Here is a 13,884-nt window from a genome sequence, read left to right on the forward strand (position 1 = left end):
ATTTTTACTGGCAAGCATCCAACTCTGTCAGCTCTTTGTTACACAGCAGATTTTATTCCACAACTGAAGACCTTCAAAACAACAAAACCATGCGAAGGAAAAGCAGACTGACCTGGCAGGAAGTCAATGTGCAAATACTAATGAAATAATCTCAGTAAGCAGCCACACTCTTCAAAGGTCAACAGCAACACAGTGGAGAACTTCAGCATTAAAGTTATTAACAATTCTGTCTTCAAGGATTCTGGCAGCTCCTATGCTCTAAGTTAAGGGTTTTAAAAAAATAATCAAGATTTGATGACTGACAGTCAGGGTCTCTACGTCTCTATCTCTGTGACTCTTCAGAAAAGAGATTGTCTTGTACCTATGGGAGCTGCCAATCCAACCCCTAACTATTTAGGACCAGAACCAAAAGCAATTAGGAAAGTGGACTGTCATCAATGTTCTTTCTCATTTGTTTCTGGCAAAGTATACAACATGGAACCCCCAATCTCAGTGCTATCTTCCTGCATTCTCCCTATTAATCTGTATCTTGTTCTTTTATCAGTTTCTCCACTCTTCTACTTCAACCTTCACAACCAAATACTCTTCATTTCGCAGTAAGGTGGATTTGACTGTAACCCTTAGTGGCCCACCTCCATTTCCAAGTCACCTGAGCTGGTTTTTTTTTGCCTTGAGGTTGCTTTTCTCTATAATGCTGAGCTCTTCTTGCTGTTCTGGCACCAGTGGTGGCACTTTGAGGAGCTGAAATACAGATGTCTATGATGAGCTTAATGATCCCTGTCATAGAGTTGTTTAGTTATCAGTGACAGCATGGACATCATGTCATATTTAGGTGCTCAACATTTCTGCATTGTTGAAGACTCGTAGACAAGGTGTTTAAAATAACATGTAAATATCCCAATGAAAAAAAGTAGTAGAAAAGGCTATTTCAGAAAGGGCTTATTTGAGAACAGGTTCATTAAGGCCACCAGGAAAATGTCAATTCATTTTTCAGATGCAGAATGAAAAATGAGGGAGATGGATGTACATACCTGGCTAAGCTGGAATCATTTCATCAATGTATTTATACTCCAGAGCAATAGCTCAAAATAAACTGTTAACGAAAACTGCTTAGGAATAGCAGAGTAAGTCTCAGGCTTCTAAGCAATCACTACAGTAACATAGTCTGTTTCCCTACATCTTTGCAGTCCTTGGAGAGGTGTAGATGCAGATTTAATGAGCAATGCCTACCATCTGTTAATATTGTCTCTAAGAGCAACTGAGAAAAAAATATCAATACCAAAAGTGCACGAGATGGCAGAAGCTTTAGAAAAACAGACCATCAATAATGGGGTTTTCTGTGCATGACTGCTATAAAAATGAATCCCCAAAAATGAGCAGACTGCATGTTTATTTTGCAGGAGTTACAATATTTAGGTCAGTCGTGAACCTGGATTTAACCAGGCAATAAACATTCAGGTTAACATATAAACATTCAGATAATAAACACTTAGAGCATATCAGGCCCACCAAAATGCCACATCCCAGGACCTGAACCTGTAGGATCCACGCTCTGGGCTCACTCCTTTGTTAACAAACTACAACAGCTTTTTTGAGTTATGCTGATTTACATAAAGTATTGCCTACACAGGAAAGTATTTCCTCATAGCTGATAGGACAAAAACTTAATTTTCTTCATCCACTCATATACATTTCAGTCTTTCATTATTAATTTCTTCTTCACCAAGAAAGCTTGCCAAAAATTCATTTAAGTGCTTTGAGCTTACTTCCACAGTCCCAGTTTTATTTGAACACAATATTAATTCTGGAGGGAAAGACATAACTGGAGGTCCATAGTTTGCATGATGAGGTATCTTTGGCCTACTTTATCCTACAAAGCCTTGTGACAAGAACAGATGTAAAAGCTCCTTGCAGTACTTAATCAAGACATATTATTAACTGAGATAACCAGAAGGCAAAAGAATAAGCCAAGTCACCAGGGTTCAGAAACAGAGATGGTTGCATGAGGTAAAGGGTTTATTTTAATCCCAGGAATTCCCTGGCAGAGTTTAAGTCAATTATAATGCTAAAACCACATTACCTTGCTGTATGGTAGTAAAAAGATGTAGAATACATTTGTAGTAATTTAATAATCATCAAATTTTATGGTATGCTGACCCTTTGAATCAGAAATGAATTATTTTAAGTGATTTTAATGGGCTATTAATTTATGCAAGTTACAAAGAGAGATTATTTCCCTTTTCCAAGCAGATTATTCCAAGTACAGTTAAAAGGCAAAACTACACTTTATTCTGTTTCATAACTTCTGCAGAGAAAACAAAGGCAAAAAACTTCTGCTTGTTTTTGTCACAGAAAGACAGGAATCAAAACCACAGTCAGAGGAGGATATAATTAGGTGGTAATTCAACCGTGTGTCCTATTAAGAAGATAGTCACATTGAACTTTATTTAAACACCAAAACCTTGTTGTTTAGAAATAGACTGCCATTATTTATTCAATCAAAACAAAAATAAAACACCCCTTCTGTATGTCATGCAGACATTGTGGATGCTGACACCACTCAGGCAGGCACCAGGTACTCAGCTCCTTTCATCAAAGGAAATAATTTTTGACAGACTGTATTTTGCATTCTTCTAGAACTCAAAATCAAATTCTGCTTTGTTTAATTTTACTTCTAGCATGGCTTATGGCACCAAACTGCAAACACATGAAATGATATAGCTACATTCAGGATTGAATGGGATTGGCTGGTGTTTTTGTTTGAGGTCAAATCCATCCTATCAATGCTCACCCAGGGAGTTTTTACTTCTTTTCTATATCAAACTAGGCAAGCCAAATTTGGTTTCTTATTTATGGTCAAATTTATCTGTCCAGCTACAGACCAGCTGTGCTGTGACCAGTGCACTGTAGTTTTCAAAGCTACCTCATGTCTCAGTATCTCAGTAGACAGATGAATTGTTTCCTTATTTTCTTCCTCTGGGTGGTGGTTTTTTTTTTTTTTTTTTTTTTTTTTTTTTTTTTTTTTTTTTTTTTAATTTGTACATAGTTTTTACCTGGGGATTTTTTATACCTACACAGAAATTAAGTACTGAAAATAAGTCCAGACATTCTGTCTCACTGTGCTAGATCTCTGGGAAAAGCCCTGGGCCCTGACACTCCAAATACTCTGTTATTTTAAAAAATGTAATTCTGCAAAAGCTTGAGCAGCCATTCTGATTTTGGCCACATCCTCAAATGTCAGTAAAACACATCTGTGGTGACAACCACCCCTGTTAATGGCAGGCAGACTGAAAGGACATTGGGGCTTTTTTAACAGTTAGGGACAGTTGCTCCACAAAGTAAAACCAACATTTAATTTCTATAGAGCTTATTTTAACTTCTCCTAATGCCAGCTCCTATATAAACAATGTAAGGCTTTCTTCATCCACATTTATTAAAAAGTACACACTTTTAGTGTGCTATAGAATAGCAGGAAAAAAGTATAAAGTTCACTTCCATTCAAGAATAGCCAAGATCAGTCTCCAAGAGCAATAAATAATATGATACTGCAAACACTAGACATGAAGAAAGACAGTTTAAACCATTACAAATCCATATCTCTCAGTTACTTAACAATCTATAGGTTCAGTCAATTTAAAAGCTCTAGGAAGAAGGGTTTAGTGGATTAGTAACAACAGACCATTAATCTCTGCAGCCTCAATTTTAATCCAGCAATAACCAAAGTGAATGAAAATCATTCTGACACGGGACCAGTAAAGCTCCTGGGCACGGGGTTCTCTCCCACACCTTAATCCCCACTGTGGAGGTCATGGCACCTTTCTAATGGGAAAATTTACCAAGGCACTTCTGCTTCATGTTTAACTAAACTCCAGGCCAACATTTTTGGCTGAAAAGTTGCTCTGCACACTACCTCCCTGAACTAATGGATGATTTTGAAGGTTTTATTTTGCACTTCATTTCAGCCTGTATTAGCAAAGCTTTCCTTCTTTCCTTGAAAAATGTCCAAAACAAAGTTGTCTAAAAGAAACACTCATTTTCTACCTTACGTAAGATTTTAAATAAACATGTAGGAATTGATGACTGTCATCCTAAGCAAATGCCAGGAGATTATTTCTGTACAGTTTATATAATATGAGTGAAAGTTACACCCAAAAAAACTTGCGTTTTAAAAATAATGCACTAGTATTACATCACATACTCTGGTTTTAAATATAAGAATGTTTTATTTCAAAGACATTAAATTCTGTGACTAGAATCAATTCTTAAATGACCAGTAATGGGATGATATTAAGTGATCAAGATACATTTCATTATTTAGTCCTCCACAACAGTTATCATCAGCATACCAGTAAAGAAGCCATTGAAAGAGACACATTGCAAAAAGGGATTTAAATTCAGCTGTTGCTACCTGTGGCCTGAAATCTGAGCCACAAGTTCATTTTCAAGACTGTTTCACAGTGAGCTCTAGAGTGTGACTCTAGAGTGAAGGCACAATTACAGACTGGCAAAGATTAATTGTTAACAACTTGGAAAGAGAGCTAGGGGAGCTACTGAAGATAAAAATTATGCATCTGCAGATAACTTTAAATTCCAATTGGAATTACTGCCACACAGTAGTACCTTCAGGATGGTCTGGGCAAGCAAGAAGAAAGTGTGGAGTCCTTGTAGATTACTTTGTTTTCCAGCAGGTACAAAAACCAATAGGACAATAAGATAATGCTTGTAAATATTATTGTGAACAAAAAAAACTCCAAAACACCACCAATGTTGAATTCAGGTGAAAATAATGCAAAAATAAAAAAATGGGAGGATTTCAGACATGGTGAGCAAAATGCCCTGGGGTGAGGTTTCAACCCTCAAAACAAAAGCACAAATGTGTTCACAGTATATCCAAGAATTCTAGCAGTACAGAAAGGAACCTGTTGGGTTGCTGAGAGCAATTTTCAAAGACAAAATTGAGGACCAAAATCTCTGGTGTCCTTTACTGTGTGTTGTCACCTACACCCACAGTGAGGGGATGTGAAACACGAGGCAGGAAAGTGCTGCACTTGGAGGTACCCACTCGTTACTCACAGCCCAAATAGAACTAGAAAAAGGCCAACTGAGTGAATCTTAATAATTGAAACAGAATTTAAATAACACACATTTATGGAGGAACCTTGTCTGGATCTGGATTTTACCTTAATATCACGCTAACTCCTGGAAACCAATTAAAGTTAAATTCTAATTTATTTAATTCCTATGTATACCATAATTGTATCCTATAATAACTTCATGCATGATGAGGAGAAAAAACACTATGTAGCAGAAAGGCAGAGAGAAGGAGGATCCAGCCCATGAAGGGACACACCAGGGCCCTTCTGTGACCCTGCAGTCACTGAGGAGATCCAGCCCCACACCCCAACTACAAATAGGGGATGAGGGCAATCCTTGTGTCACAAGGCAGAAAGGAGAGTGAAAATGGACTGCAGTTACTCCAAGTCTTGCTGATTTGACTCTCCACATGACATTTTACCTTAGCTTCTCCATCTGTGGAAGTGTGGCCAGCACTCTGCATTCCCTGCAAACTGCTCCAAGTTCTGAGACCAAAATTAATTTCAATTTTTTTTTAAACTGAAATATAATGTAAAGCTCTTTCATTCATACCTTTCATTCTGAGATAAACCAGGACAAGCAGTCCCATTCAGAGAACTCTCCTGTCAGTGTTTACACACTCCCCAGCAGTAGGATTAGGACAGTTAAACAGTTAAACTCCTTTCCCTTCCAGCAGTGGGGACCACCACAGGGTCACTTGTTGGGAAAGATGGGGCAGGAACGGCTTGCAGATATGATTGCCTGGTAAGAAATACTGGAGATGTAAAACCTGTGAATGAAATAGAAATGAAGGGCAGCTTTGAGATGTGATCATGGCAGGCAGGAAGACGGTGATTAGCTGGAGTCAGGTTGAAGGACAGAAAACAAAAGGACCCAAGAATGCAGCCCCTCTCCACTCTGCCAAGGCATCAGGGAAAAAGTAGGTAAGAAAAGTAATCTTTAGAGTTTAGAATATAGGATGATATGGTAAGATAGTAGTTTTCATAAGCTGCATGCAAAGTTTGTAGGTTTTGTATCTCATGCAGGTTGGTCACTGTAAATTAGAATATTCAACACAAAAGGAGATATAATGGATTGTAATAAGGTCCTTGAGCTCTTAGCTCTCTCTCTTACCATTCTGACCCCTGCACTCTTCTTACCTCTCTTACCCCTCTTAGCTTTTTTACCTTCCTCCCCTCACACTCTCTCTCTCTCTCCCTCTCTCTTTGGGGCATCCCTCCAGCCCAGGCTGGTGGCTGAAGGCAAAGCCCTTTTTATCCATGACCCTTGTAATAAAACCACGTGTTCCTAGAATATCTCAGGTCTGCAGAATTCCTTCTCCCTGCCATCCACGGATGTTCCTACAGTCTCTCAAGCACTCTTCCCTTCCAGCAGTGGGATTAGGACCACCACAGAGTCAAACATCTTTCCCTCCCAGCAGCACCAGCCCTTCCCTCCCATAACTGCAGCTTTCCATTTCTTCCCCAATATTTCTATTGGGAAATATCAGGCCTCAACTCCAAGGCATGTGGCATTCCACTGGTGTAGGAACAAACATCTCATTCAGCATAAAATGTCACTCCCAGGAACACTACTGAAGGATTGTGATCCTTATTTTTACCAGCAGGTATAAATTTTCAGCACCGCCTTTTCCCTGAAGTTTCTTTTCCCTGCCATGATGCCAAGGGTAAGTCAATGCTCTTTCCAGCAGCTCAAGAACATCACATTGCCAAACCAACCTCAGCTGTGGTCAGCTGTGGCAGCAGGAACCCTTCCTGATCTGCTCCCTTGGCTACCCAAACCCCATCCTACTGGGAATGGCAGGGTCTGCTGAAGGAAACAGCCACTTCAGCATCACTTCCAACACTTGTACATGGTCACTTGTACAAAAAAACTCTTCACTAGCATTCATTATCTTTGTCTTTTAGCATTAATAATCCATAGGAGTCCTGCTGGCAAAGCAAAAAAAAAAAAAAAAAAAAAAAAAAAAAAAAAAAAAAAAAAAAAATCCTTTTAGGATTATTCCTGAAGCAGAACAGGGCTCTATAGTAGTTAGTTAACAGCAAGAAGGAACTTAAATTGGAAACAACCCACAAAAATGACAAGAGAGTAATTTTTCAGAAACCACGTTTCCCTCTAAATTCATCTACTCAAATGCTATTTCCAAAACATAGAGATGTCAACATGTTTAGAGGGGGGGAAAAAAAAGGATAAAAGGATAACCTTGCTTAGCTGCCTCCTCCATGCATTTGCTTAGAAGCCACTTTGGTCAAGTCAGTGCACGATTCTTGGCATCCCATAATTAAAGCTTGACCAAGTTAAGGACTAATGACAAACGGAGAAGAAAAGACTGCATGCTTGTTTTAGTATTTTGCTAAAAAAGTACATCCTAATTAGTTTTTCGTGGCTTACAGCTGATGTGGTATTTTTCTGGCAGCAACATCAGAAAAGTTAAAACTGTGGCGTGTTTAAGTTTCATGCTATTTTTACTACAGAAATACAAGTGCTACAGATTCATGAATTCAAAATACAAATGCTTCCATGTGGAAACACACATCTGACAATGAAAGTGTTTATTTTCTTCAGTTCTGACCACTGATCTGGTCATGTATGTGGAAACATAAATGTTTACACATACATGCAATGTAAGTGGAAATGCACCTGCATGCAATGTACTTGGAAACTGATCACCTTTCACTTTCCAAGATGAGTAAAAGTAAATTAACTATTTTAGGTCTGTGATCCTGCAGGGCTTTACCTGGTTGTCTACAGCTGCACAGACACCTGCCATCTAGAGCTTTTCTCATTACTGACAGTTCAATTTTTGCAGTTTTTAAGGCCCAAGTCTCAGTAACACCAAAGCCTTTTATAACATTTTTGGCAGTTCCAAAGATTTTTAGGGTGGATGTGAATCTAGGTTACCTTTACCTCAACTGTCACCTGCTCAGCACTACATGACAAATTTTGCTATCTTGGGAAATTGGAAGTTTGCACTTACGAACGCCCATGTGCAGGAATATACTGAGAACTTTCCAAAAACATCAAGGGCAAAACTTCTCTACAGCCTCAGTTGCATATTAAAGAGCACCCTTAAATTGAGAGTGCTTCATTTGAGTTGGGTTTGATGCCTGATTTTAATAATTTTGTCTTGGAGGCTTGGTATCTATCTAGTTCAGTTAGGTTACAATGAGGCAAAAAAACAAGGTGAAAGGGTGTGAAAAATGGGTATCTACATCACTAACATTTGGAAAAGAATAGCAGCAATAACCAGTTTCTCTTCACCAGTTTATTGGATGGAAAATAGCTCAGCATAATATCTGCAAAAACTATTCATACACATTCCCTTCTACTACCTTAACATAAGCTAAAAATATGTGTGTTGTTCCAGCACTTTAACACCCATCTGGTCACGCACTAGCTGTAAAACTAACAATAAAAATAAATAAAATTATAAAAAAATACAAGACGTGCTAAAAAAAAAAAAAAAAAGTAAAAGCAGAAATTTACAGGAGATTACAAAGACTATTTCCAGAGAATTTTCAAGCAAAAACATCTTTACACTTTTTGAGAAGGAGTAAAAAGCCTCTAAAGTGAGAAAGCATTCCAAAGCTGAGGAACCAAGAGTCTCTGGATCCAACCTATGGTCCCTCCATTTTGTGAATGTGAGCAGTCAGACTGAATCCATGTGGATTTTCAGTAACATCAACAAAATCCATGCAGGTATGAAGGTTTGCCCACAGACATGAGGCTCTGGAGATAATATGAAAGCAGGAAAAAATACTGTGATGGGTAAAGTTCTTAGTTACCAGAAGCCCTCTACATGTTACACCTTCCTGTTTGCCTAGTACTCACTTTCACATATATGTGTGTGTGTATATATTAATACATACATATATATGTGCATTGAATAATTCCTTCCCCAAGAATATTATATATATTACTTAAAAGTGATGGAAAAAACTATTTCTCTGACATTATTTGAGGATAATTAACATGGTTTCAACAATTTTTGTCCTAACATAATGAACCACTCACTATTCTAATAATGCTGGACATTAGAACTTTGATATTCCTCTCATCAACAAGAGGACTTCTGCTTGAGTTATCTCAGGTTGTGTGATGCTATGAGAAGAAGAGTTATCAGATCTTACAGGCCATGATTCAGCAGGTAATTCCAGCCCTGGCATAATTTAAAGTTCCTATAGGGCATCTCTTGTGTTATGCCAGGTAATAAGAGCTCAGAGACTTGCAGAAGCAGCAAGACAGAAAATGAAGTGTGAATGTGCTCCAAATCCACCTCTAGTCCTCAGTGCCAGGAGATGCCACATCAGGTGCTTAACACACACTGGAATTCCTGGAGAGATGAGGGGTTTTTTTACAGCATCTCAGTTGCTCATCATACATGATTTATGGCACTCGCTGCCAAATAGGCCACAGAAGTCACATCATAAAAGGGATTGGGCCCTTTGTGCTTTGACGACATGTCAAAGGATGAAAATATACTTCCAAATAATGAGACAGTTTTCATCCATATTAGTTTCCAGAAGCCAAACCAGAAAGAGGTTTATATCAATTCATAGGAAGGCACAAATATTTTGACCACACAGGTTTTATAAATCATTTTTTGATGTATTAACAGAAAATGTACCTGGAAACCTTCTTATTCAATACCCACAACAGCTTCATTTTCTTATTTAAACCAAGAATTCTACAAAAATTTCAAAACAACTTCCTAGCTTTTTTTTTTTCTTGAAATTGGTTGTTAATATCTAAATTCACAAAAAAACCTTCTTCATGGTTCATAGAGATGACTGTGTAAGCAAAGGCAGCAGGCACCTGAGAACACTGATGCTAATTCATCTCTGGTGGTATTAGTACTCAAGAAGGAAATTCTGGACATCATGTAACAACTATTATCTTCTTTGCATATAAACATTATAATCCCTGTGCCAGGAGTATCTGCATCTTCAAAGGAACAACATCTAGTGAAGGCTTATTCCAGAATTCTGTCTACAGGACATCTTCATTTCCTCTGCTCTGTGCTCCTTCTGTGCTGAACAGGATCATTAAATGCACAAAACATCAAAAGTCGTAGTACAAACCATGACTGTTTTTCTCAGAGACTAGAACTCAAAGGAATAAACATGACTTTGAAGGAAAGCAAGGGTTTTCATTTCTGTCAAAGGACAGAAATGGTTTTCGTGGTCCTTCAGCCTGTTTGTATTTCTCATTTGTATCTGCACAACGAAACCAGATTCATTTTTCAAACAAGCAATTACAAGTGGCAAAAGCCTTAATTCAGTATGCCAAGAAAACAAAAATATTCAGTTCACAAAGTTCACAGATAAATTATTTCCCAAACACACAGAAGATCCAGCAATTAAAACAAAACAAAACAAAACAAAAAAATCAATTTCTAATTCTCAGCATCATTTCTTCCAAAACGATCCATCTCTCATACACACAAGTAAGTAACTGATGGATAAAAAACATTTAGTATAAAATATTTGGAAATTCTATATACACCTCTTCTTAATAGCTTAAACTACTTGCAATACACTAAGTCTCCAAGAAATTAATGAATGTGAGACACCAAAAAGTCAACTGTATAACTTCATCATTACTTGTTTTAAATAAGAAACACAGCACTAGTGCTACGTTCAGCCTAATTTATACTCAAATGCTATGTAATTACACAGCAAAAGACATAACACTGAACCTGTGTTTAATAAGTTCATTAATAATCATTAAAGAACTTAATAGTCTGTTCAATTCAGTGAATGACTTTATCCCTTTGAAGAGCAGCCCCTAACAGGCCCTAATCCAAATAACCACTGGAATTAGTAGGAGGAAGATCACAGGTTCAAACAGACACTGAATCAAACATTTGCTAAGGTTCAGGAAAAGATCCACATACAGCAGACCTGTCTTGAGTCTTCACTGTTAAAACAACTAACAACTGAATGAATAAGAAAGAAAGAAAAAAAAAAAAAAAAAAAAAAAAAAAAAAAAAAAAAAAAAAGAGAGAGAAAGAATATAAATACTGCCGCACTCCTCAATCCACATTCCAGTCATCTGCAGCACTAGTGCACAACTAGTGGGTTTTTTAAGTAACACATTAAATTAATGACCAGTGCTGAAGTGCTAAAATACAGAGTGTCTGCAATCCTGTGCTGAGGCAATCCATTACCAGGCTTCATGACATCTCCTATTTGCACTGTTGTCCAGACATCCCAGCTCGATAATTTGCTACAAAACCCAGTGTAAAAAGGATGGCAGAGACAATATACAGAGCATTGCTGCCACTTAGATACTTAGATACCTACACATCTCATTCCTTTTCACTAAGACAACAGATAATGAGGATTCCTGAAAAAAAAAAAAATAAAAATCCCCAGGAAGAAGAAAAAATAACGAAAATCAGGCTGAAGCCTGAATACATCATCTGTGTGGTCAAAATGATCTGAAACCACAGCTTTAACTATGCAGCAGAAGCATCCCACCATCCACTTATTCTCTAAAAAAAAAAAAAAAAAAAAAAAAAAAAAAAAAAAAAAAAGGAAGAAGAAAAGAGAAAAAGCAAGAAGTAGACATGGTGTAAGTGTGTACAGTACCAGGTATTAGTGCTAGAGGGAGATGGAGAGCGATGGGAAGCCCTGCAGGACTGATCCCACTGGTTCAGAAGCCTGGGATTCCCTGTCTGAAGAGCAGGAAAGGAGAGCAGGAGCTCAGGGAACAACGACAGCTAAATGCATGGCACAAGCAGCTGCACAGAACGGGACAGCTTCCTTCTGTCTCAGGACATTACTGTCACAATGGCCAAGGGAGTGATGAGCTGCAGTTTGCCATTCTCACTGTGCTACTTTAAAAAGTACCCAATCTGAGGAGCACTGGACAGGTGGCACATCATGCTGAGCTAAAGAGATAAGTGTGAGATTTCAGTGACAAGAGGCAGCAGGTTTTGCTGTTCTAAAAAGCGAGAGGGGGAATTTTTTCTGATGGCAGCAATGGGTACGAGTGGACGGGCAGCCCGAGGTGCTGGCAGTGTCACTGGGCTGCCTGGTGGCAGATGGTGCCAGTCTGTAGGGAGAAAAGGAAGGCTGACGGCACACCGTGGGCTGACAGCAATGCTGTTTGCTCAGGAATAAAGCAGCTTTGGAGCAGGTGCAGGCAGGACAAATTAGCAGGGATGCTGAGGCCCCACTGTGCATGTGTGCCCAGCCCTGCAGGGGCTGCAAGGGTGGATAAACAGAGAGGTCCTGCAGGAAGTGCGCTGGGGCTCACAACTGCCGGGGGGGGATGCTGCAGGTGCTGCTGCCTGGGGACACAGCCCAGGCCAATCCCTGCAGGCTCCCAGGAGAGTTTTGGAGCTGCCCCTCCATGCAGAACATCCAGGCTGGACACTGAGGCGCCCACCAGGACCCTGGATCTCCCCCCAGCAGTGCTGTGCTTGTGCTGCTTTTGTTCCCATTTCTGGGCTTATGTAATGGCTGGAGGGCAGAGGCAGCCTGCAGGAAGCAGAGCAGGGGGAATGCAGGCAGCCTGCATCCCCACGGGGCTCCCTGGAGTGTCCCAAACTAGGGAACTGCCCATCTCACCCCTCCTGCCTCCCACAGCAGAACTATTCCAGCATGGCCAACATGACAAATTAACAAGGGAGCCAGGGCTTTTGCAGTCAAAGGGAGTGTGTTGCTGAGAATAAATTGTTCAGATCCTTTACGCTAGACACCTAGGCATGCCCATTCATTAACTGGACAAGCTCTGGTGACAACTGGAATGACCTTTCTACATACTGAAGAAACAGAGATCTTTGCAAGCTTAAAATAAAGCTGGAAATCCCAGCCTCCAGAGAGCTCTCTTAGTGGGGCTTTTTTTTTTTTTAAGAAAAAAAAAAATTCAGAGCACAGTAAAGCTCATTTTAAAAGCAGAGGCACATTCTTTCCTGTCACCCATCCCTTTGCAGACCCTGAACTGTGGCACCAGAACATGACAACTCCATCAACAAACCACAAAACCTTCAGGATCTGCACATCAGCCAAGTTTAAGAACTTGAGGAGATACAAAATTCTGGGATCACAGCAATGTTGCAAATAATTATCACAGGTACACAGGGAATTATAAGCAAGTCCTTTATCAGTACACCATGTTGTATATTGCAGCCAATGAATGATAATTAAGACACATATATTAGAATTAAGCGGGAGAGGGAAGTGACGAGAGTCGATTTCTGTCACAACCCACTCATATCATTCGTGGATTTTTTAACTACAGTTCTGATCTGCGTTTAACTGTTCCTCTTGCCCCTTAACAAGGGGACGCCTGGGAACCCTGTACGGTATTTCCCCCACTCCCTCGCCCTTCCTGGGCTTGCTGCATACCTGAAATGCAGACGATGAAATTCGCTTGCAGAAGAAAAAGCACCTCCCAAACAATTTCCATCCTCCGATTCTCATGCCAAGTGCATCCCTCGGCGAAAAAAAATAACCAAGATCAATATCGCAGTTTGAACGATCCCAGCAAATTTCCTTTCGGACTTGCAGACTGTATTCCCCAGATGTGCTGACAACACATGTCCGAGCTCTCTCTCCGCACGGCTCAAGCGAGATCCCTTCCCTTCCTTCGCCCTCCAAAAAAGACCATGAAGCCAACTGTCAGCACCGGGCTCTTCCTCCTCGAGCGAGAAAAAATTTCCCCAGGTTTCCCAACACGACATAGACAACAAACCCCAACCGATCCAACACGCCGAGAGTCTCTTCTTATTCCAGGGGCGGCCAGGCGCAAATTAACCCCAAAACTCTGCACGTCTCAGCG

General features: G+C 39.6%; 1 protein-coding gene across 1 annotated transcript in view; it reads right to left on the bottom strand.

Moving 5' to 3' along the window:
- Nucleotides 1–13,875, bottom strand: part of CA10 (carbonic anhydrase 10) — a 474,049-nt gene extending 460,174 nt beyond the window's left edge. Inside the window, exon 1 of the mRNA XM_083874768.1 lies at nucleotides 13,452–13,875. Within this exon, the coding sequence (XP_083730894.1) occupies nucleotides 13,452–13,512 (61 nt within the window). The 5' untranslated portion in view covers nucleotides 13,513–13,875. The remainder of the gene's footprint in view (nucleotides 1–13,451) is intronic.
- Between the last annotated feature and the right edge of the window lie 9 nt (nucleotides 13,876–13,884).

Source organism: Zosterops lateralis, assembly GCF_965231275.1.
Source record: "Zosterops lateralis genome assembly, chromosome: 18".
NCBI classification, from domain to species: domain Eukaryota; kingdom Metazoa; phylum Chordata; class Aves; order Passeriformes; family Zosteropidae; genus Zosterops; species Zosterops lateralis.